General features: G+C 62.8%; 2 protein-coding genes across 8 annotated transcripts in view; both read left to right on the top strand.

The window, feature by feature from the left end:
• Nucleotides 1-691: 691 nt before the first annotated feature.
• On the top strand, nt 692-3,465 carry SFTPC (surfactant protein C). Of its 2 annotated transcripts, none has more exons than XM_008249865.5 (6): nt 692-759; nt 1,867-2,025; nt 2,292-2,414; nt 2,624-2,725; nt 2,988-3,135; nt 3,269-3,465. In XM_008249865.5, the coding sequence occupies exons 1-5, from the start codon at nt 718-720 to the stop codon at nt 3,126-3,128; spliced, it is 567 nt and encodes a 188-aa protein (XP_008248087.3). In that variant the 5' UTR covers nt 692-717; the 3' UTR covers nt 3,129-3,135; nt 3,269-3,465.
• Nucleotides 3,466-4,315: 850 nt separating this feature from the next.
• Nucleotides 4,316-24,115, top strand: part of BMP1 (bone morphogenetic protein 1) — a 38,567-nt gene continuing 18,767 nt past the window's right edge. For 2 of the 6 annotated variants that reach the window (XM_017338316.4, XM_089302250.1), the window contains exons 1-9: nt 4,316-4,498; nt 12,758-12,853; nt 13,061-13,153; nt 14,371-14,547; nt 14,707-14,824; nt 15,023-15,201; nt 15,543-15,648; nt 16,847-16,971; nt 17,200-17,315. In XM_017338316.4, the coding sequence (XP_017193805.3) occupies nt 4,327-4,498; nt 12,758-12,853; nt 13,061-13,153; nt 14,371-14,547; nt 14,707-14,824; nt 15,023-15,201; nt 15,543-15,648; nt 16,847-16,971; nt 17,200-17,315 (1,182 nt within the window). In that variant the 5' untranslated portion in view covers nt 4,316-4,326. Of the gene's footprint in view, nt 4,499-12,757; nt 12,854-13,060; nt 13,154-14,370; nt 14,548-14,706; nt 14,825-14,985; nt 15,202-15,542; nt 15,649-16,846; nt 16,972-17,199; nt 17,316-24,115 lie in introns of all 6 variants that reach the window. The other 4 variants (XM_051836765.3, XM_089302253.1, XM_089302252.1 and 1 more) reach the window with 3 other exon arrangements.

The following is a 24,115-nucleotide window of genomic DNA, read 5'->3' as shown; positions in this document are numbered from 1 at the left end:
CACACCCAGCCCTGTGCAAGGCCGTCGGGGTTGAGGGAGCCGCGTCTGCCATCTAGCAAAGAGTGGAGCAGTGCACATGAGTAAGAGTTTTCCACTGGCGGGCACAGAGTTTCCAAACAGAAAAGAATGACTGGGGGCTAGCCTGAGGTCAGGCAGGCCACGTGTGAGGCGGAATGCATAGAGCGGGAATCCGGCCCTCCCAGAGAAGTGCACACCCAGGAGCCCTCCTGCGCCCCCACCCTAAATCCTTTCAGGGTCTGCTGATGTTGGCTCCTCCGCCCCCTACCCCGAACTCACCCCTAGAAATTCTGCTGGCAGGTGTGGCGGGCGGTCAGACCCTTGGCCGCCTGAGTGGTTCCGCCTGGCAGCAGAACAAGGGTTGCGAGGGCAGGTGCCAGCAAGACAGGCAGGCCGGCCAGGAGACACCCATGGTGAGCGCTGCCGATGGCCGAGGGGCAAGTTTGCTCGGCACACCCAGGCTCGCTGCCGTGCGGGAAGAGGGAGCTCACGTGCCAGGGCCAAGGGCCCTTGGGGGCACTTGTAGCTGGCTTATCAGGGCCTTGGCTCTGGAGGGCCAGGAACAAACAGGCTTCAAAGTCAAGGACTTGGCTGGCAGACAGGGGGCCCGGTCCTTCACCTCTGCCCTCTCTCCGCACGAGCACATATAAAGCCCTGGTCATACCCAGGAGGCGAGGAGAGGCGGGCACCTGTGGCAAGATGGACATGGGCAGCAAAGAGGCCTTGATGGAGAGCCCACCGGTGAGTGCATGGGAGCGCGCGTGTGTGCAGGTGTGTGTGGGACCCTGCCTCCTCCACCCTCCTAGTTAAGATGGGGACTCTTAAGGCCACTGAGACAGAGTCCCTGGGGGAGACAATAATTCCAGTATAAGGAGGTGACGGCCATCACAGGGACTGGTCAGTGGAGTGGGCCGGGAGGCCAGCGTCGTGGCACAGCAGGCTGAGGCATCACCTGCGACACCACCATCCCATATGGGCGCAGGTTCAAGTCTCGGCTGTTCCGCTTCTGATCCAGCTCCCTGCTAATGTGCCTGGGAGAGCAGTGGAGGATGGCCCGAGTACTTGTGTCCCTGCCACCCATGTGAGAGATCTGGATGGAGTTCCAGGCTTCTGGCTTTGGCCTGGATCAGCCCAGGGCCACTGGGGAATGAACCAATGGATGGGAGATCTCTATCTATCTATCAATCTGAAATTCTGCCTTTCAAACAAATAAATAAAGCATTAAACACAAATCTAAGGTCTCTTTTATTAAAAAAATGGAGAGGGTAGTGGAGGGAGGAGCCACTGAGTACTCAGGGGGTTGCACGAAGCTTCCAGAGAGAAGGCAGGTAGAGCCAGAAAATACAGAGGAGCTGTCCAGGTAGAGCAGGAGGGCTTTGCAGGAAGGTGGGGGAGTGTGGATGAAGGCACGGCAGTGTAGGCGAGCCTGGGCCATCTGTGGAACACAGGGTCTGGCTATGGCTGGGTGCCAGGGAATTCGGAGAAATAGCAGGAGACGAGCCCTGGCCAAACAGGCCACCCTGGGTCCCTGCACACGAGGCCTTGGGTTTGCTAGAATCCAGGTCACTTCTTCCAGGGAGCCTCCTCTGGTCGTCACAGCCCTCCCCTGCACATGGGTGGCATTGGCGTTGGCTGTCCATCCCTCTGGGTGCATGTGTATGAGTGGGTGTGTGCACGTGTGGTGTTGGCTCTGAGTGTGTCTGTGTGAGCACGCGTGTGTGGCTTTGGCTGTCTATCCCTCTGAGTGTGTGTGTGCATCTATGTGGCTTTGGTGGTCCAACCTTCTGAGTGTGCGTGTGGCCGAGGTGTCCAGCTGGCACGGGTCTCACTGCTGCCCCCTGCCGGCAGGACTACTCAGCAGCTCCCCGGGGCCGCTTCGGCATCCCCTGCTGCCCAGTGCACCTCAAACGTCTTCTCATTGTGGTCGTCGTGGTGGTCCTCGTGGTCGTGGTGATTGTGGGGGCCCTGCTCATGGGGCTCCACATGAGCCAGAAACACACCGAGATGGTGAGCAGGCGCGGGGCTGGGGTGAGCAGCGGGTGGGTGAGGGTGGGGGCAAGCTGCCCTGGAGCTGGGTGGGCTGGGCCAGGGGAATGCCAGGGCGCAGTGTGGAGGGAGAGGGGCGGAGATGGGGGCGGGCCAACCTGGCCTGGGCTTCCACTCGGGCCCCTGAGCTCTCTCTGCAGAGAAAGAAACTGCATCTGGGTAAAGAGAGGGGAGGGGGCCATGGGCACTGGAGTGGGGGACAGGAGTGCCAGGAACGTCTCCCCCAGGTCCTAGAGATGAGCATCGGGGCGCCGGAGGTCCAGCAGCGCCTGGCACTGAGCGAGTGGGCGGGCACCACGGCCACTTTCCCCATCGGCTCCACCGGCATTGTCACCTGCGACTACCAGCGGGTAGGCTGCCTGCACCCCTAGGGCCACAGGCTGTGCCGCTTCATCATATCTGCCTCTCCCCCCTCTCCCTGGGTGGGGGGTAGAGGGAAGGCCTGAAACCCAGATTCCAACAGGACTCCTGTGTCCAACCCAGTGGCTGGGTGAGCGCAGGGGTAGGCAGTGAGCGAGGCAGGGGGCCTCTCGACTGACCTGTAGCATGTCACACCCAGCTCCTGATCGCCTATAAGCCAGCCCCGGGAACCTGCTGCTACCTCATGAAGATGGCTCCAGACAGCATCCCCAGTCTGGAGGCTCTGGCTAGAAAATTCCAGGTGGGTGTGTGGGTGAGGGGTGGGGGCTGTCTGCCTCCCAGGCCACACTTGAGATGATGAAGGTACTTGTCACCTGTAAGGCATGCCCAAGTGAGTGCCCACCTCTCCATCCTCACCTGCACCTGCCTCCCCTACCTGTTCCCCCTCCTCCAAGCGCATGGCCTCAGCTGAGCCCACGCAGCCCTGCCTAAGGTCCCACCAATAAGGGCTGCAGGTGTGACAGGCTCTGGGTCCCCAGACTCCAAGTCGGTATTCTTCCCAGGCCAACCCTGCAGAGCCTCCCACTCAGCGGGGCCAGGACAAGGGGCCAGCCGCAGGCCCGGCGTCCTCCGGAGGAGAGCTGGCCTTCCTGGGCGCAGCCGTGAGCACCCTGTGTGGGGAGGTGCCTCTCATCTACATCTAGGACTCAGGTGAGCAGGTGGAGGAGGGCTTGGGCCACCGGCCACCTGCGGCGGACCAGGCGCTGGGGACCCAGCCAGGCTCACTCCCTCTCCCTCTCCATCGGGCACCAGACAGGACAACGTGCCTTTGCCTGTCACGCAGGGTCTGCGGAAGCCCCGAGGGGGTCAGGAGGGACCCGCCAGCAGAAGGGTCTTCCGCCAAGAGGCAGGACGCTGCGTCTGCCCGCACCTCCAGGGCCGGCCGTGGGCGACCGGAGCTGCGGGGAGAGGCAGCCCCCAGGGCCCAGGGGTGGGGGGACCCCCGCCACAGGAGAATAAAGCAAGCTGACTGAAAACAAAGCTCGGATTCGTGTCCTGCGACGCGCGCGCAGGCCGGCCGCCTCTGTCCCCGAGGGCTGGGGGACTGGGTGCGCCCCGGGGCGACGCAGAAGGGGCAGTGGGGCCGCGATCCGCGAGCCGTCCGCGGGCGCCAGGCGCCCCCAGGTGGAGCCTCCGGACGGACGGCGAGACCCGGGGAGGGCAGAGAGATGTCGAGCCCCACGGCCACCGACAGGAGGGAGCGCGCGGGTCCGGGAGCGGAGCGCAGGGCGCCGCGGCCGGAGGCGGCAGGGGGAGAGCGAGTGAGCGACCGGACAGCGTGTCCCGCCGGCCGGAGAGCTGCCGCTAGGGGGCCCCTGCCCGGAGCTGCCGCGCCGCGCGCCCCTCCCGGGCCCCGGACGGCCCCGAGCCCCCTCCGGGGCGGCGCGGCTCGTCGCCTTCCCCGCCCCCGGCTGGCGCGCCGCCCGGCCCGGCCCGGCCGCACAGTCCCGGCCCCGAGGCGGGCCAGGCTCGGGCGAGAACCCGCCCTCCAGCGGGCTCCTCTCCCTAAAAAGGGGGGGGGGGAGGAGGGAGCGAGGGAGGCGAAGCGGGAGCAAAAGGCGAGAGAGAAAGAGGGGAGCAGGCCGGGGAGAGGCGCGGAGGAGCGGGCCGCGAGCGAGGGCGAGGCGGCCGGCCGGCGCGCGGGGGGCGGGAGACAGGAAGGAGGGAAGGGGAGGCGCGGGGGGAGCGAGCGAGAGAGCGAGCGAGCGAGCGAGCGAGCGCGCGCCGGCCCGAGGGCAGCGCCTCCCCTGCCCGCCGTCGGCCGCCTCCCTCCCGCCGGCTCCCGCGCCGGGCGACCGCCGCCCCGCGCCCCGCGCGCCCCGCGCGCCCCGCGCCGCCAGCATGCCCGGCGTGGCCCGCCCGCCGCCGCCACCGCCGCCGCCGCTGCTGCTGCTGCTGCTGCTGCTGCTGCCCGCGCGCCCCGGCCGGCCGCTGGATTTGGCCGACTACACCTATGACCTGGGCGAGGAGGACGACCCGGAGCCCCTGAACTACAAAGACCCCTGCAAGGCGGGTAAGCGCCGCCCCCCGGCCCGGGCCCCCTGCGGGCGGGCGGGCGGGCGGGCGTCCGGGGCGCGCGGGCTTAGGGTTTGGGGTTGGAGTGGGGGGGGGGGGGACAGTCCAGTGTGGGAAGCCGGGAGCTGCCTGGTTGGCAATGCAGTGGGGAACAAAAGAGCGAGGGAGAGAGGGAGGGGAAGTTTGGGGGACTTTGAGGAGCGAAGTTTTGCTGCAGTTTGTGGAAGCCGCTGCCGCTGCCCGCGGTCCTCAGCGAGGATTCCCGGGGAAATCTTCCTGGGTCCCGGGAGAAAGCAGCCGGCGGGGAAGCCGAGGCTTTTGCAAGCAACTTTGCTGGCCAGACCGTGTGTCTGTCTGTGTGTCTGTGTGTGCCAGGCGTGCCTTCCCCCTTGCCCTCCTCTCGCTCGGAGGCCTGCATCTCCTGGGAGCAGGGCTCCCGGGACCCCCACCCCAGCCCACCGGGAGGAACGGAGTTTTTCCAGGGGTCCCTTGGGATCTGGCTCTTTGGGTATCCCGTGCGTGGTGCCAGTGGCAGCAGCTTTCCTATGGGGAATGCAGGAGACAGATGTCAAAAAGGCAGGGAGCCCAGGCGGGGGTGGGGGGGACTTTCCTTTGCCCCTGTCGTGCCCTGAGGCCCCTCCCGGGCCCAGGGTAGGGTGGGGAGCCGGGGAAACACAAAGAGAACCCTGACTTTTCTGTGTCAGTGCGCCAGAGGTGGATGGGCAGCCGTGTGCCCCACTGTGTGTGTGTGTGTGTGTGTGTGTCCTGGGTGCATGAGACCCTGTGCAACTTCACTCCTGCCCGGGCCACAAGGGTCCTTCCCCTGGAGCGATGGGGTGGCCAGGCACTTGGGTCCCGTCCGATGAGCGGGACACGCGGGACAAGATAGCAGAACTGATCCTCTGCCTCCTGCCTGTAGCTCAGACTTGAGCCTGTCACGAACTAGCCGGAGCCAGGGCAGTGGCACCATTCCTAGTGTGTTGGGTGCAAGGGGCCTACCGGGGCGGGGGGGAGGGGCAGGTCGCTCTGGTCCTGACCCCACGGGGACTCTGTTCGAGGTGCTCCCTGCCCTGGTACTCCTCTGTGGGCAAGTGGATCCCAGACAGGAATAGGAGACTCACGAGTGGGAGGAAGGAGAAGCCGAGTCCCTCAGCCCTTCCTCCTCCACACCTGCTGGACTGGAGCTGGGAGCTGTCCTCTTTCTCGCTGGGCGCCAGGGGGTGGGCGGGAGGCGGTGAGCACGGAGCGTGGGCACGGGAGGCAGGCAGTGCTGGCTCTGCGTCCCGGACTGGCCACGGAGGGGCTGCCCCGAGTGGGCACCTCACCTGTGCTGCCCAGACGCCAGCGACCTCACCTGGGAAAGGAAACCGTGTCTCGGTGGGAGGAATGCTGGAAGTACTAAATAAATGTTGGCTTCCCACCCCCTGTTGGCTGCGCGTCAGACTGTCACTTCAGTTATTTTTGGAGAGGATGTGACAGAGCTTGGCTTCAGGAAAGGAGAGTGTCCCCATCCTGTGTCACTCATCGCCATCAGCCGATCTGCGGGGAGGGCCTCCCGAATCCAAAATCCAGGAGCCAAAACTTCTGGGGGGGGGGGCACTGGTAGGACGCCACAGGTGGAAGATTCCACACCATGCGACTTTGTGTCGTGCCCCAAATTATCAAGAGTGATGTCTGAGGGCCGGCGCCGCGGCTCACTAGGCTAATCCTCTGCCTAGCGGCGCCGGCACACCGGGTTCTAGTCCCGGTTGGGGCGCCGGATTCTGTCCCGGTTGCCCCTCTTCCAGGCCAGCCCTCTGCTGTGGCCCGGGAGTGCAGTGGAGGATGGCCCAGGTGCTTGGGCCCTGCACCCCATGGGAGACCAGGAAAAGCACCTGGCTCCTGGCTCCTGCCATCGGATCAGCGCGGTGCGCCGGCCTCAGCGCGCCGGCCGCGGCGGCCATTGGAGGGTGAACCAACGGCAAAGAAAGACCTTTCTCTCTGTCTCTCTCTCTCACTGTCCACTCTGCCTGTCAAAAAAAAAAAAAAAAAAAGAGTGATGTCTGAATTGGCCACGTGTTAGAAGGTGTAAGTGAAACCCACGGGAACTTCATCAGTCCCGGCCCCAAGGTATCTCCTGTGGACACGCAGGTATTCCAAAAGCTGACCAGGAAAAAAAAATAAATCTCTGTCTCTTGTGGCCTCAAGCTCAGCCCACCCCACGAATGCCTGTCGTGGGAGGGGCAGAGACAGGTAAGGCAGGCCCCAGCCTTGGAGGACACACAGGGACATAGCTCACAGACCCCCGTGTGGGCAGCGTCTCGGGGCAGGGTGCCTCTGGCCCCCTCTGCGGCCCTGGAGCTGGCTGGGGGCCGTGCACGGTGGGGGGCACTGAGAAGGGTCAAGAGGTCTTCATGGCAGATACAGTCTGGGTCAGGGCCTTAAGGAACGGGTTGAAAGGGGCCAGCGTTGTGGCGCAGTGGATAAAGCTGCTGCCTGCAGGGCCAGCATCCTATGTGGGCGCCAGTTCAAGTCCTGGCTGCTCCACTTCCCATCTGGCTCCCTGCTCATGTGCCTGGGAAAGCAGCAGAGGAGGGCCCAAGTGCTTCAGCTCCTGTCACCCACATGGGAGACCTGGAAGCAGCTCCTGGCTTCACCCTGGCCCAGCCCTGGCCATTGTGGCCATTGTGGCCATTGTGGCCATCTGGGGAAGTGAACCAGCGGATGGAAGATCTCTGTCTGTCTGTCTCTCTGTATCTCTGCCTTTTAACAAATAAAATATTTTTTTAAAAACAACTGGGTGGGAAGCCACTCTGACGACTTTCCCTTGTGCTAGGAAATGGGAGTGATTTGGGGAACAGCAAGAGGCTGAGGGCTCTAGACCCGGTCTCAGATTTCATGCTAGGGTGGGGCCAGCTGAACTGGAGCTTCCAGCGAGGCAGGGCGGGGGAGCAGGCTCTCCACCAGGGTGAAGCGAGGCTGGCGCAGAGCTGGGCCAGGCCTGGGGGTGGCCAAGCGGTCCCGGGCCTGACCAGGCCAAGTGCAGGGTCACGGCAGGCAACCCGTTTGGGTGTGACAGATGCATCTGACCCGCTGCCCACCCCTGGAGGAAGCTGGGACAGGCGTTCCAGGCTTCTGCACACACGTGCCGCTCTCTAACAGATTCCATGGCCCTGCCCTCAAGACACGGGTGCCCAGGCTGCACCTCTGGCTGCAACAGGTGACAGCACTGGTCTGCCAGCTGACCTCTGCCCACTCAGCTCTCTCCTCTTCTGAGGGCCTGGAATGAGATCATTCCCCCCCCCCCCCCCAGCTTCCTGTGACCTCTCAGGGGTCCCAAGGAGAGCCAGGTCCCCTTCCTTTGAAGTCTGTCTGGTTCTTCCTGTCCCAGGTACGGTTACTGTCCCAGCGAGGGCGGTGTATAGACCCTTGATCCCCCATAGGGGTCCCAGGCATGGGAAGCCAGGGAGGTCTGGGGGTATGCTCAGAGCTGGCCCCCAAGCCTGCTCCCCCTCTCCCTCACCTGGGGGACTTCCAGGTAAGATGCCAAGACTCGAGGGGGCGTCCTGCCCCCGTGATGCCCAGCCCTGTTTGGCTGCCCCAGATGGCCAGCCGGGAAGGACCCCCAGAGGCAGGCTGTGGGCCATGGTGGATTCCCGCGTGGTCCAGAGCCAGTGACGTGGCCCTCAGAGGGTGTGCGAGGCGGAGCAGGCAGGCCCCGGAGGTCAGGAGGCCGTCTCTGCTCTCCGCAGAGCACAGCCCCTCGCAGACGCGCCGAGTGAGTCACCCGCCCACCGTGCCCTGCCCCCCTGAGTCAGCTTCTCTCCCAGTGCCTGGAGGGAGGACGCAGAGCCACACAGCGCCCTGGGCTCTGGATGAGGGGACTGGTGGTCTTCCCGGGAAGCAGACACTCTGCAGAGTTCCGCTTTCACCATGGATCTGGGGAGGAGACATCGGAGAGACAGTGACACGGGCTGCTCCGGGGCCGCAGCCAATCTCTCGCGCTGTGTGTCTCTCAGTCTTCTTGTCTCTCATTCCTGTTCATTCCCCAAATGCCAGGAGCCCGGCAACTCCAGTTGGGTCTCCTGTGTGGGTGACAGGGACCCACTAGGCGCCCGAGCCACCACCGGCTCCCTTTCAGGGTGCGCACAATCAGGAAGCTGGATCAGGGCTTCAAACCCGGGCTCTCTGATGTAACACGTGGGCATCTCAGCCAGCAGTTTAGTCTGGGAGCCTCAGCGCCTGGCCCTCATCACGCCCCTCCCCCCCAGCCATTTCCAAGCCCTTCTGTCTTTGGGGGGTGTGGCTAGTGAGGTGTGTGCACCTGCCGCCCTTTGCGGGTTTGATGATGCCGGGGCCGAGTGTGTGAGTGCGCTCCCTCCTGTTCACCTGTGCAGTAGGTGTGAGTGTGAGGCCCTCGTGTGTCCGCGAGGCCTAGGGCGCATCCTCCCCAGCTAGAAGGGGTGCTCATGTGGGACAGGGGCACCCGCTGGGCTGCTCGCCCTGTGCCCCCGCGAGGCGATGCCCTGCCTGCCCAGGGCTGCAGAGGCTGGAGTCCAGAGGCCGCCTGGAGGAGGAAACCTTCTTCCCAGGCCAGGCGCAGGGATGTGGCTTTCCACTTCCTGTGGAGCAGCCACGAGTGCCCCTGTCTGGCTCGTTGACTGCCGGGAAGCAGAGAGCAACTTCAATCCCTGTGGAGAATTATCAGTGCCCTGGCCCTGACCTCGGGGGTTTTCCTTTGCGTCAGGAGGGCATCCTGGACCCCCCCCCCCAGCACCCAGATTCCCTGGTGACCTCATCCCTCAGGCCTAGCTCCTGGCCACAGGCTCTCTGCCCACCCCTCCCCACCCCTACCCTGTTCCCACGCATTCCTCGGCCATGACATTCCCACCACGGGGTGCCCGCTCCCAGCTGTGCTCTGCCTGCCCTGGGACCCACAGGTCTGTGCTGGCCTGTGGCCTCAAGCAGGGGACAGGGGCAGCTGACCCCGTGTGCCCTGAGAAGGGGGTGCGTCGGCCTGGAGCTTCTGGGCGCTGTTGTTGGGGTACTGGGAGAGTGGCCCAGTAGGGGGTACTCGCTCTGCTCCAGGCGCCGGGCGGGCCTCATTCCTCTGTTCCTAGCCCCTCTCTGTGGAGGCTTAATGGAGTTTCCACGGCTTGCCGCCGAGCGGCAGCCCGGCTGCCTGACCCTGGAGCCCAGAGGCTGCTGCGAATGGCCAGCCACCGCCCCCTGGCATCTACAACGGCAAACTCAGCCGCCCAAGGATGGAAAATAGGAAAAAAAATTTTCTGTTCCTGTACTGGACACATCCAGACCTTCCTTTCGCTTTGTCACCTGCTCCTGCAGCGTGACAGCTATTTACAAAGCATTGCCATGGTGTTCGGTGTCCCGACCAGAGACGGTTTTGTGCATACGGGAAGATGCGTGTGGGTTCTGTGCACACAGGGTACTGTTTTGCATGAGGGGCTTGAGCATCCGGGGATTGGGGTATGTGGGGGAGGGGAGTCCTGGAAGCAGCCCTCTTGGACGCTGAGGGGTGACCGGACCCAGGGGTGGCGTAGATGTGGGAGTGGGGAGGTGAGTGTCCGAGCAGTGGTGCAGGGAGGTAGACGTTGGCATGGACGAATCTGCAAGTGCCTCCCATCCCTCGTCCTCGTGGTACCTCTGTGCTGACCCACTGGCTGCTCATCAAGCTGGGGGCCTTGAGCAAGTCATTTCCCCTCCTGGGCAAGCATTGATTTGGAAAAGGAGGGCGGGGGGTGGGGTGCGGTCTGCACCTCTGTCCCAGCATTGGTGTCGGGACCCTCAGCAGACTGTGGCTGGCTGGGGGGAGGGTTAGGATTCCATGCCCTCGGTCATGGCAGAGCACCTGGTCAACCAGAAAGTGCTGCACGGACCTCAGCAGTAAAGTGTCATTGTCGGGCTTCCTGGGCATCGGGCTTGGTGTGTGTGTTTGGAGCTTACACATGGATATGTGGTTTTTTTTTTTTTTTTTTTGACAGATAGAGTCGTAGCCAGTGAGAAAGAGAGACAGAGAGAAAGGCCTTCCTTCCGTTGGTAACCCCCTAAATGGCCATTATGGCTGGCGCTGTGCCGATCCGAAGCCAGGAGCCAGGTGCTTCTTCCTAGTCTCCCACGCGGGTGCAGGGACCCAAGCACTTGGGCCATCCTCCACTGCACTTCCGGGCCACAGCAGGGAGCTGGATCAGATGTAGAACAGCCAGGTCTTGAACTGGCATCCATACGGGATGCTGGCACTGCAGGTGGTGGCTGCACCCACTGTGCCACAGCGCCGGCCCCGTGCATGCCGATTCTTGCATTTATGTAGTTACAGTTGGGTTCTGGAGAGGATATGGACTTGAATGCAGTGGTCCCTGCCCGGGGAGTGGGGAGGCTTGAGTTTTATAAGCCCGGCCTTTCCAGCGACTGGCCGTGCAGTCTTGGCTAAAAATCATTTTGGCTCTGGGCCTGTTTCTTCCCCCTGTGGAGTGGATGGGGGCTCGGGGACGGCTCGTGGCAGTCCCACGTTCTGCTGATCCGTGTCTGGTTGAGCAGGGTGTCCGTGGCGGCGTGGTGTTTCATTCATTCACATGGCTCATCCAGTGCCTTCCACCCAGGCACTGGTGGGCACTGGTCTGTGTGTGGGGATGTCCGTGCCCGACTTGTGCAGCTCTGCCTGGATGGCACAGGTGTGGCTGCAACCAGACGCCCGTGGGAAACCGCCCCCCCCCCCGCCCGTGTCTGGCCAGTGGGGCCAGCTGGGCAGGGGAAGCCTGGATGCAAGTCCAGGTTTAACACAGGGCTAACACAGTCCGTGTGTTAACAGCGCTCGGCGGGATGGGAAGCAGTTGTCCCTGCGGGTGGAGCCCTTTTCCAAAAGCAGCCGCTTCGACGGCCTCTGCTTCTCACGCTGCAGACGTCTCGCAAGGAAGATAGACCTCCCTAGCTCCAGAGACGGTCCTCCTCCTAGGCTTTCCTGCGGACGTTTCTGGGGGTTGGCATTCGAGTGGCTTGTGAGGCGCCGGGCCCTCTCCTCCCAGCTGGGAAGCTCCCAGGGCGTGCCTCAGTTTCCCGCACAGGCCTGTCTGCTCCCGTGCCCGTGTGGCCTGCGGTTTTACTTCCCACCCTCCCCTTGGTTGCATCTGCTGCGTGAACATCGCACGCTCAGCACAGCGCCCAGGGTGGGGGCCCACGAGGAGCCACGCTGCCATCTGCCCCGGTTTCGTTCTCTTCAGAGTGCTCGTTGGCAGCTGGGATTCTCTGGGTCAGGATCTGTTTACTTGTGTGCAAGGTTGGAGGTTGGTTCCCCGGCAGCTCTTGCCAGTCCCTGGATCCGTGCCTGGCCCCCCGCGGGGGCTAAGTAAGTATTGGCTCAAGCGTGATGCAACAAGTGACCTGACTGTGCCTTCGTGGAATTCAGTCTGCGAGGGGCTGGGCATCTACTTGCCTAGGATTTTTTTTTTTTTCTTAAGTTTTATTTATTTGAGAGTCAGCATTATAGAGAGGTAGAGGGAGAGAGAGATCTTCCATCCTCTGGTTCACTCCCTAGATGGCTGCAATGGCCAGGGCTGAGCCAGGAGCCAGGAGTTTTATCTGCATCTCCCACGTGGGTGCAGGGACCCAAACACATGAACTATCTTCCACTGGTTTTCCCAGGCGCGTTAGCAGGGAGCTGGATCGGAAGTGGAGCAGCCGGGCATGAACTGGCATCCATATGGGATGCTGGTGTCACAGGCGGTGGCATTACCTGCTGCGCCAGAACTCCAGCCCTAGCTGAGGTTTTTAAAAAAATATATTTATTTATTTTTATTTAAAAGGCAGAGAGAAAGAAAGAGAAAGACATGGAGAGATTTCCCATCTGCTGTCTTTTTTTTTTTTTTTTTTTCTCTAAATGCTTGTGACAGCCAGGGCTGGGTCAGGCCAGAGCCAGGAACCACAGAACTCAGTGTGGGTCTCCCACATGGGTGGCAGGGACCCAATGACTTGAGCCATCACTTGTGGTCTCCCAGGGTCTACACTGGCAGGAAGCTGGAATCAGAAGCAGGCCCTCCAGTAGGGGATGTGGTGTCCCGAGTACGTGCTTAACTCTGTGCCCAACACCCGCCCCCTCTCTGCTGGAGGTTTAACAAGAAACTCCAAGAGCCCAGCCCTCCTTGCCCTTCTTCCTCCTCCGATGGCCTCTGGGGACCCGGGGTGCAGTGGGGGCTGGGGCCGGAGCCACCGGCGGGGTGCTGGGTCAGAGGATTAACCACGCCCCTGCCTCTTCTCTCCTCTCCAGCGGCCTTTCTCGGAGACATCGCCCTGGATGAGGAGGACCTGTGGGCCTTCCGGGCGATGCCACGCGCGGCCCGCACGTCTTCCATCAGAGCCGCAGGTACGCCAGGGACAGTCCGGCCCTCGCCGGCCCAGAAACCGGTTGCAGACTTGGGGAAACAAGGGCCCTCCCTGTTCCCGGCCAGGCCCTCCCAGGACAGAGGCCGTGAGCTTGAACCCAGCACCCGGGCGGGTCTTCCCTTGGGAGGAGGAGTGGTCAGTGTAGGCATCGCCGGGAGCTGAACACCAACATTATTCCTGCTGACAGTTCACAAAGCACCTTCAAGAGTGTTATGTAACTCCACTGTCCCCACACCGCTTCAAAGGGCCGTGTCAGGTCCGGAAACCGAGACTCGAAGAGGTATAGTGACTTGCCCAGTGTCCCACAGCCGGCCCGTGGCAGAACTGGGGCTGGACCCCAAGCCTTCTCATTCCTCCTCTGCAACACTTGTCCTGGCCCTGTCACCCTTCCTGGCTTCTGCGCATCCAGCTGAGACGCCCCCCTGTGACCCCTCCCCCCCAGCTGTCCCCTGGGCAGCACGGCACCCCTCTGCATCCCTGTGGCCACGCTGTCCGCGTCCTGCCTAGCACGCTGTAATGCAATGATTCCTTTACATGTCTGCCTCGCAGCTGGCCCGGGTAGGTCCTTCAGATCCCTGGTTGTGGCCCAAGCCCCTCGCCACCCACCCAGCACATGAGTGTGGCTGAGAGGGTGGCAGCAGGGAGGTGGGGCCGGGTGGTCTTCCCAGCCTTGTCGCTGCTCGGCGGCACGTCGCAGGCTTGGGACGCGGTGCTGAGAGCCCGCAGAGAGCTCTGCCCCCAGTCCACCAGGTGAGTCAGAGCAAAGCTGGGGCCCGAGCTTCTCTCCCTGGGCCACTCGCGGAGAACGGCGCTCGCCCGCATCCCACAGAGCTGGCGTGTCCAGTGGAAACCAGACTCTGGGGCACCGAAGGGGACGCACAGCCCCGTGTACACCTTGGGTGGTGAGGGTTACAGGGCGAGAGGCGACGTTTTCCCAGCCTCAGCTGCCCCAGGTGAGGGCTCCGGGCTCCACCGTGCTGTGGCGCAGCCACAGCGAGTTCTGGCGAGTTGTGGGAGCCACTCTGGGCACGACAGAGCTATTTGGCTGTGGCACACGCCATCCCCGAGAACGCCAAATTAGCCAGGACTGAGCCCTTGATGTTGCACACGCTGATATAACGCGCTGTTGTTCTCTGCACGGCACGCGGCGGCCTGCAGGTCCTTGGGGGCGCTATTCAGACCTTCCGCCCTGTGCCCGGGGGCCTTATGAACGGCAGAACCGTCAGCAAAAGAGAAAGACTGGCGCTAAATACGTTTCCAGAGAGACCCTGGCTTACAGAGAGCGGGCGCGGCAGGGCGCTGTGTCCACCGGGCGCGTGCACGCGCGGCGACTCTGGTTCTCACAGCGCTCCCCGTGTCTGCGAATGACCCCGAAAGCCCTGAGAGTATTGATCGTGCGGTGACAAATCACTTTCAGCAAGCAGGCAAATGTGTCAGTACAGAAGCCTCCCCGTCCCCCCTTCATTCCCCCCCAATCCCTTCCTTTCGGCCTTCCAGAAAATTCTTCCACCACCACCTGCCAGAACACCCGTGGGCAGCCTCAGAGGGACACCCGTGGGCGATGGAGAGGCCGGGCCCGGAGCCGGAGCCGGAGCCGGCGGGCAGCCACCTCCAGACCGGAGCGCGTGTGGCCTGATGGGGTCATCCCCTTTGTTATTGGGAGCAACTTCACTGGTGAGCATGGGACTGGGGTGGGGGGGCCCCAGCCTGCACCTGGGGCTTGCCTGGGGTGACCTGGGGGTCCACAGGCGCTCCGGGAGCAGGGCGGGGGGGGGCGTGGTAGGGAGGGCCCAGCGGGACACCGTGACAGCCTGGCTTGTTCCCCTCTGCTAGGCAGCCAGCGGGCAGTCTTCCGGCAAGCCATGAGGCACTGGGAGAAGCACACCTGTGTCACCTTCCTGGAGCGCACCGACGAGGATAGCTACATCGTGTTCACCTACCGACCCTGCGGGTGAGCACGGACCGCCGGGCACCGCACCCTGGGCCACAGCCCCCACCCGCGTCCCACCCCGGGCACAGCCTTGGGATCGGCTTCAGGCCCTCCCCGCCCCTCCGCCCCCCTGCCCACCCCCTGCAGCCTGGCCCCGCCCCTGAGTGGATGCACTCCCCCAGCTCGGGACCACCCCCCTGAGCTGGCCCCGCCCTCCAGGTGCTGCTCCTACGTGGGTCGCCGCGGCGGGGGCCCCCAGGCCATCTCCATCGGCAAGAACTGTGACAAGTTCGGCATCGTGGTCCACGAACTGGGCCATGTCATTGGCTTCTGGCACGAGCACACGCGGCCGGACCGGGACCGCCACGTGTCCATCGTGCGGGAGAACATCCAGCCAGGTACACACCTGTGCCCGCCCTGGGGTCCCCTGGCGTGGGTGGGAGCTCTCGGTCACCTTGGAATTCCCGTCTCTGCTTGCTGGGCAGTGGTCACACGCCTGGTACCGTGGCTCCCTCGGGCCCCCCTCTCGGAGGGGCTGGGGTCCAGCTGCCCTGCCCCGACGGCTGTCTCAGGCCTTTCCCTTCACCGCCTCCCCAGCCATGGCTTAGGGATGGGTCCTTCCTTCCCATGTCCCCCGGGCCTTCCCTCTAGCCGGTGCTCTGCCCGCCGCCCCACCCCCACCTCCCGCTGGACAGAACAGGGAGGACCTGCGCCCACGCCCTTGTCCTGGCCTCCGCAGGGCAGGAGTATAACTTCCTGAAGATGGAAGTGCAGGAGGTAGAGTCCCTCGGGGAGACCTACGACTTTGACAGCATCATGCACTACGCCCGGAACACCTTCTCCAGGTGAGAGCCGGGCCCGGCCTTTTCTGGGGCGGCCCCACACTTCTGCCTCGCGCCCTGTGCCCTGCGCCCTGCACCAGCCTGCCCTCAGGGGCGGGGACCAAGGGGAACAGCCTGTGGGCACCCTCCCCCACCACGCGCTGCTGTCCCTGGCCACACCTAGGTTCTCCACCCACTGCTGTGCACACGGGAGGTTACCTGGCCCCCAGCAAGCTGACATCCAGCCTGGCCACCTGGAGCCCGGGGGCCCACGAGGGGCTGAGCTTTCTCTCCTCTGTCAGCTTGCTGGCCCCAGCCAGCTATGGGCATGCCCCCCCTTGTTTTTGCAATGGGCTTATTTGCATACAGCCTGCTCCCTGGCCTGCCTCCAGCTGACCAGCACATCCCAGTTCCCAGAAGTCACAGCCAGGACCCCCAAAAGTGGCGGCCTGGCCTTTGCCTTCCTGGCTGCTCTCCCGCAGAGTGTGGGAACTGGGCTTCCCCCAAGCCCGGCTCTTTGCTCATCCACCTCTCCTCCTACTGCTCCTCCTACTGCCGGTACCCGACCCCGCCCCCCACCTGGGGGAGCTCAGGCCAGGAAGACGCTGAGCTCATCGCCCCCACACCCAGACCCCTCCTGGCCTTTCCCACCCCCTGCTGTGGACCGCCCAGCTGGGTGTGAGTCAGGGGCCCTGGGGAGGCCGGCGGCGGCCTGCTGCCCTTTGCCTGCTCTGTGCCGCCTGGATGGAGACCCCCAGGATGTCGCAGGAGGGACCGGGAGCTGGCAGGGCTGTCCCCAAGGTTAGGCGGCCACCGTGGCACCTGCCCTTTGGCCTGGTTCCAGGCGGTGTCCCTGGCTGTCCAGCCAGCAGGGCGGGGAGGCGGCGCAGAGCATCCTGGGAGAAGCCTAGTCAGGGCGGGGTCTGCCACAGAAGCAGCGGCTGGGGGAGGGGGAGGGGCCCGGCCTGGAAGTCGGGGGCAGCAGGCCTGTGTCTCTGAGCTCCCGCAGCACTGCTGGGGCTGCCCTGGCTCCTGTGGTGTAGTTGCCACGGGGCACGATGGCAGCCGGGCAGTGGGCAGTGTAATGACAGGGTGAGCCAGCTCCGCCCGTCCCTGACCCCGACGAGGAATGTCGGCTGGGCAGGGTCGCGCCCTGTGGGTGCCCACGGGCACGCCGGCCCACCTCCCCTCAGACCCCACCCCCTCTCTCCCCCCACCCCAGGGGCATCTTCCTGGACACCATTGTGCCCAAGTACGAGGTGAACGGGGTGAAGCCCCCCATCGGCCAGAGGACCCGGCTCAGCAAGGGCGACATCGCACAAGCCCGCAAGCTCTACAAGTGCCCAGGTCTCGGCAGGGCCGGGCGCGGGTGGGAGGGCGGCAGAGGCCAGGGAGCAGCCACGCACGGGTCCAGGAGAGCTGGGTGGTGCTGGGTCCCTTGTTGCCTTGACGACAGGGCATCCGGTTTCCAAGGCAGCGCCAGCTGGGATGGCAGGAGGGGGGGAGGGTGAGCCGGGAGGTGAAGGCCTGGGGGCACCTGGGTCCAGCTGCCCAGTCACTCCCTTTCCTTGACAGCCTGTGGAGAGACCCTGCAGGACAGCACCGGCAACTTCTCCTCCCCCGAGTACCCCAACGGCTACTCCGCCCACATGCACTGTGTCTGGCGCATCTCGGTCACGCCGGGGGAGAAGGTAACTCCCTCCTCTGCTGGACCCCCAGCGTAGGGGGCCTGGCGATCCATCACCCGCGCCTCGCCTCACAGTCGGTGTCGGTCAGCACTCGTACGTAGGTGGCACCACTGTGTGCGTTTACCCGGCAGGTCCCATCTGAGCACCTGCTCCTTCCTCAGCGCTCGACCCCTCGTTCAGTGCTCCCGCCTGTGCTGTGACTTCCATACAAACCCAGGCACGGGGGGGTTAGGCCCAGCCTCCGCTCCCGGCTCTCCCGGCTGTCCCCTCCGGGCCTTTCCCAGCCCTGACGAGCTCTCCCTGGGAACAGCTGAGGAAGCCTCCAGCACACTGGCCTCTGCTTGCCCTCACCCTCTGCTCCTACACGCCAGGGTCCCCCAGCGGCTGCTGGGCCTGGTCGTCTGCCCCCAGCTCGCTGGCCGCCTGTCACCTGTGGCTCCGTTCTGGTCCAGAGCACAGTCTCAGCTCCCACCTTCCCTGTCACCTTGGGGATTCACTCCTGGTTCTCAACTCACTGCCACCCGCAGACCAGGAAGTGGGTGGAAGCCGTCCGTATCTTCATGGTCTGAATGTGGCCTCCTCCAGGAAGCCTTCCCTGCCTGTTACTTGTGGATGCTGTTGTAGAAGGGGCCCGGCCTCCCTCTGCAGGGTTCTCCTTGTTTCCCCGAGGCCCTCAAAAAGTGTTTGGGGGGCACGCTGATCTGTCCCTGGGCTCGCCGTGTGCAGCCTGGGCCTGCTGGGTGTCATGCATTTCAAATTCCCAAGGGTGAGCTACAGGACTCTGTGATCCTGAGTGGAACGTGCTGCTTCCTGTCCCAGCGAAGCCTCCAGCCTGATTGGTCCCATTGTCCATCCCAGGGGGTCCATCCGGGCCACCGGGAGTCAGTGTCCCCAGCCAGCAGGTGGCCATCGCTCTTGCCTCTGCCTCCTGCTCCTGTGCCCAGCGTGTCTTCTGGGTCTTCACCCTGGTCTTCGGTCCAGACCTAGAGCAGAACGTGGACCAAAGCAGAATCCAGACCTCCCTCCACGCTGGGCGGTGGAGCCGCAGGCCCCGCATCCCCCGCATCCCCACCCGCAGTGATGCCGCTGCCCCTCCCCCCGCAGCACCAGCCAGGTCACCGCCACCTGAGCCCGCCCCCTTGTCGTCCGCCTGTCCCCGGCACAGGAAGTGGCTCTAAAGCGGGGAGCGCGTGCACTCCACCAGGTCTGCCGCTCCCGCAGTGGGCCCGGCCCTTTTGAACAAGTAGGAGAGATGTGTTGGAAGGGCCCTGTTTCCAGGGAGCCCAGGCGGCCAAGCAGCCGAGTGTGTCTTTGCTGATGGTCTGTTTAACTGAGGACTGCCATTCAGCCGGCTGGCTTGCTGTTCCCTGAATCCACTCCCCTACATACACAGACACACATGCACACACGCACACACACGCATGCGTGAACACACACACCCACACACATGCACACACATGCTCACGAACACACGCACGCACACTCACACACACACTCGCACCCCCATCTGAAGCTGCTGTGCCGAGTTCTGCAGATGACACCCGCTGACCACATCTGCAAGCTATTTGGCTCTGCTGCCACTGTGGACCGGGGCGGACGCCAGCGCAGAGGCGTGCTCCCCGGCCCTCCCCCGCCGGCTGTTTCCCTTCCAAGCGCTGCTCCTTCGTGTCTGTCCTCATTGCAAGATCGCGCTCACGCACGGAGTTGTCGCTGAGGGTTGAGTGATTCCGTCATCTCTCTTGGTTGGCGATCGACCACCTCCGCTCCAAAGCGAGCCCATCCCTTCCCCGCACAGCCTCGCGTTCCAGATCTCACGCTAAAACTGCACTCTCTGCTCTTTTAATCCAGCCACACCCTGACTTCTTCCCTCTCCCCAGGGTCCCCGCTACCCCGGCTGTGTAAGTCTCCCCAACAAAGAACAGTAGAGTGGACAGTTACGGAGCAGATGATGGGCCAAGCACGTGTCACATTCTTTTAAGATTTATTTATTTGCTTGAAAGATGGAGTTAGAGAGAGAGAGAGAGCAAGCGAGCAAGAGAGAGGTCTTCCATCTGCTGGTTCACTCCCCAGATGGCTGCAATGGTTGGAACTGGCTGAGCTGAAGCCAGGAGCCAGGAGCTTCTTCCAGGTCTCCCATGGGGGTGCAGGGGCCCAAGCACTTGGACCATTTTCCACTGCTGTCCCCAGGGCAGTAGCAGGGAGCTGGGCTGGCACCCCTATGGTAGGCGGCAGTTTAACCTGTTATGCCATGATGCCAGCCCCATGTATCACGTTCTTTATGTGTGTTATAGCTTCTCTCTAAAAGTTTGACTTATTATTCCAGGAAAAGAGAGACAGTTCCCATCTGGTGGTTCTCGCCCCAGCTGTCAGAAACAGCTGGCGCTGGACTGGCCTGAAGCCAGGAGCTGGGCATAGTCTAACCGCAGGCTCCCACGTGGGAGGCAGGAGCCCGTGACTGGAGCCCTGGCTGCTGCCTCCCAGGGTCTGTTGGGCAGGAAGCTGAGTCAGAGCTGGATCTGGGGGTCAGACCCAGGCACTCCGATGTGCCGAGTGGCCAGTGTCTTTTTTTTTTTTTTTAAGATTTGTGTATTATTTACTTGGAAAGCAGAGTGCCAGAGGAGAGAGAGAGAGAGGAGACGCAGGAAGATCTCGCCTCTGCTGATTCACTCTGGAAGTGGCTGCCTTGGCTGGTCCACGCTGCAGCCAGGACTCCAGTGGGGTCCCTTTGTGGGTGGCAGGGGCCATCTGCTGCTGCCTTCCCAGGCGCATTAGCAGGGAGCTGGATCGGAAGAGGAGCAGCCAGGACTCTAGCATTATGGGATGTCAGGGTTGCAGGCTGCGGCTTAACCTGCTGAGCCACAATGGCCGCCCCATGACTGGTCTCTTAACCACTAGGCTAAAATGCTTGCTCCCTGTGTCTTTTTTTTTTTTTTTTTTTTTTTGACAGGCAGAGTGGACAGTGAGAGAGAGAGACAGAGAGAAAGGTCTTCCTTTGCCATTGGTTCACCCTCCAATGGCCGCCGCGGCTGGCGCGCTGCGGCCGGCGCACCGTGCTGATCTGAAGACAGGAGCCAGGTACTTCTCCTGGTCTCCCATGGGGTGCAGGGCCCAAGGACTTGGGCCATCCTCCACTGCACTCCTGGGCCACAGCAGAGAGCTGACCTGGAAGAGGGGCGACCGGGACAGAATCCGGTGCCCTGACCGGGACTAGAACCCGGTGTGCCGGCACCGCAAGGCGGAGGATTAGCCTAGTGAGCCGTGGCGCCGGCCACTCCCTGTGTCTTATTTGAAAGATAGAGAGAGAGGGGGAGAGGGAGATCTTCCATCCACCGGTTCACTTCCCAATGGCTGGGAAGCCAGGAGCAGGAACTCCATCTGGGTCTCCTGTGTGGGTGGCAGGGGCCCAAGCACCTGGGCCATCTTCCGCTGCCTTCCCAAGGCCATAGCAGAGAGCCGGAAGTAGAGCAGGGATACGGGACCCAGGCATTGCAGTGGGCATTTTAGCTTGCTGTGTCACCACGGCCAGCCCCTCCACACACCTCAGGAAGCCCCCTTGTGGGTGCGTCCCCACGCCCTGTGCCATTCCAACCGCCACTTCAGTTTAGCAATGGCGCCTTCAGCAACCCTGTGGGGACAGAGATGTACAGGGTAGTTCCTGCTCCGTGGAGCGTGGGGTCAGGGCTGGGGTCACGGAGAGTGCTGCCTTCCTTCCTGTCCGGAGTTTAACCCCCATGGCGACCGGATCAGGAGCAGCTTCCTTCCTGTTGTTCCTGGCTGACACCCGGGCCGTCCACAGGCCGCGGGGCCCCGCCCCGGGAGCCCCCCTGCTCGGCTCTGCTCTCGCGCCCTCATTCCCTGGCAGCTCCCCGCCTTTTTCAGAGGCCTGCCTGGAGCTCCGGGGAGAGAAGTGGGCTAGGGGTCAAGATGCCAGGTGAATCCGGGCACGGCCGTAGAAGGGCGTAAGGCACAGAGCCCTGGATGAGGGACAGGCTTGTGGGTGAGCCCAGCACGGCGCCGTGGGCACACACTCATTGGAAGGGCTGGGGAGCGGGGTGATAGCACCCAGTCTGTGTTGGTCAGCAGCTGCGTGCCAGGCACACACGACTCCCTCATTCCCTGCCATGTTTTCAAAGCCAGCACCTGTTAGCCCTACAAGACGAGGGAACTCCCGGCGCTAAGGCGCCATGGGTTAACTCACCGCCTGCGACGCCAGCATCCCCTAAGGGCTGCTCCATTTCCCAACCAGCTCCCTGCTAATGCGCCTGGGAAAGCAGCAGAGGATGGCCCAAGTCCTTGGGCCCCTGCACCCGCGTGGGAGACCCAGAAGCTCCTGGCTCCTGGCTTCAGCTGGCCCAATCCTGGCTGTTGCGGCCGTTTAGGGAGACAGCCAGCACATGGAAGATTCTTTCTCTCTGTCTCTCCCTCCCGCCCTCTCTAACTTTGCCCTTCAAACAAATAAGTAAATCTTAATTTAAAAAAATAAATAAACTAAAGCTCAAGAGCTTGAGTGAGTCTGCCCCGTTCACGTGGAAGCAGCTTTTAGCTCTAGACTGTGGCCTTTCCCTGCAAACCTTAAATGCAGCCGTCTGCCATAACAAGTGGACTTTGACATCCATTCTGGCGGCCGAGAGGTTGTTTTTCACTCGCCTCTCAGTTCTCAGCTCACGGCTACAAATGCCAGTGATTGACAGGAAAATCTTAGACAAACGCGCACGTCGGGCCGGCATTGTGGCATAGCAGGTAAAAGCCCAGCCTGTGGCGCTGGCATCCCCTCTGGGCGCCTGTTCGAGTCCTGGCTGCCTCACTTCCAACCCAGCTCCCTGCTAGTGGCCTGAGAAAAGCAGTGGAAGATGGCACAAGCGTTTGGGCCCCTGCACCCACATGAGAGGCCTTGGTGAGGCTCCTGTCTCCTGGCTTTGGCCAGGCCCAGCCCTGGGTATTGGGGCCATCTGGGGAATGAACCAGAGGATGGAGAGTGTCTCTCTCTCTCTCTCTCTCTCTCTCTCTCTCTCTCTCTGTCTCTGTGTCTCCCTCTCTCTCTCTCTCTGCAACTCTGACTTTCAAATAAATAAAAGCAGTACAGCCCCCCGCCCCCAGAGTCCGCGCTCACCTCCTGAGCCGCTGGCCGAGGAGGACGTCCCTGGCGCCCGAGCAATGGGCAGAGCCCTAGCGTGGAGGGGGTTTCCCAGGAGGTCACGGTTAGTGGGCCGAACCTTGCAGAGGAGCCACAGAGATAAGGGCCATGGACGTCTTCCTAGCTGGCGTTATCCACTCTCACTTCCGTCCCTGCCCCCTCACATCCGCCCTGTTCTTCAAGCTCCAGCCCAAATCCCACCTCCTCCTAAGTCCCTGCCACGTGGGAGCTTGTGGCCTTACTTAGTGTGGTGGTGATTGGCGGGCCCACGGCGGCGGGGCTGAAGGTGTACCTTTAAGATCCCCACGTGCCTGGGTCTGACTCCCAGCTGTGCTAGCTGCTGAGTGTGTGACCTTGGGGAAGCCGCTTAACCTTGCTGTGCCTTTATTTCTCCATCTGTGAAATGGGCCCAGGGATGGCACCTCCTTCGTGGAGCTCCCGTGAGGATGAGTGGTGAGGACATGGCCAACAGCAGCTGCTTGGCTGTTCTGTCCGGTCCTACCCCATTCACTGAGGATGCCTGAGCGCTTCCCCCAGGCTCCCTGTTGGCCTCTCTACTGCTGGGAGCTGGTTCAGACCCATTCAACTTCCGTAGGGAAATTGGCATGTGCCGAGTGCCGCTGTGAGTGTCCACCTTGGTTAATTCCCTAAGGCCCTGTGAGGCGGGTGGCGGTAGAGCCCACCAGCAGATAAGAGAAGGCAGTGACGCACCCGTTTGGGCGGCAGGAGCACGCGGAAGCCAGACGCTGCGTCACCAGCGCTCGGACCCGCTCCGCTTCCTGGACAGACAGGCGAGGGGTCTGGCAGTGAGTCCCCGGAAGCTCCCAGCTGGTGTGTCGCTCCGTGCCCCCCCACCCCGGCTGCCCAGCGGAGCCGTGAGCCGAGACACCGAGGCTGCAGGGAGCGAAACCACAGGCTCGGAGTCACCAGCCAGGAAGTGGCAGAGCTGGCGGGGTTTTCCTTGGCCGTGGGCAGCGTGCTGCCACCCAGGCACAGCTGTGTCCACATGACAGATGCCGGACAACTCTTAATTAGACACCTCCGGTCCCAATATAGCCTGCACCGGGCCTCCCGGGCGAGGGGGTTCCAGTGCCTCTCATCTCCTTTGGAGGTCTGGGGTGGGCCCCTTGGGGGGTTCTGCCAGCCGGCATGGCTCTGAGCGGCATTGATGGGCGGGCCCAGGGCCGCCACGTGGTGTGGGGGTAGGGATGGGGCAGGCTGGGAACCGAGGAGCCCGAGTACCCTCACTTGGCCTCTCCGTTCCTGCTTCCACCCAGCAGCTGCTTTTTGGCTCTTTAAGGAAGATTTTTATTTATTTATTCCTTTTACAGACAAATATATATAGAGAGAGAGAGAGAAAGGGAGAGCAAGCGATAATGCTTCCGTCTCCCGGTTCACTCCCCGAATACCTACAATGTCGGGGAGTGGACCAGGCTGAAGGCAGAAGCTGAGAACTCCATCTGGGCTCCCAAATACTCGGGCCATCACCTGGCCGCCCCTCCACCCTGGCCCCTTGTGTGTTAGCAGGAAGCTGGAATCGGGAGCGGAATCAGGACTTGAACCTGGCACTCAGATTCGAGGTGCAGGTGTCATGGCCACTCAGCCAAGTGCCTACCCCAGCACCTCTTTTAAAAGATATTTCTGTTATTTGTTAGATACAAAGATAACG

This window comes from Oryctolagus cuniculus, chromosome 8, assembly GCF_051225735.1.
Source record: "Oryctolagus cuniculus isolate XC-2025 breed Fujian yellow rabbit chromosome 8, ASM5122573v1, whole genome shotgun sequence".
NCBI classification, from domain to species: Eukaryota; Metazoa; Chordata; class Mammalia; order Lagomorpha; family Leporidae; genus Oryctolagus; species Oryctolagus cuniculus.
Note: the sequence above shows the minus strand (reverse complement) of the source record. Positions and strands in the feature narration are given on the sequence as shown.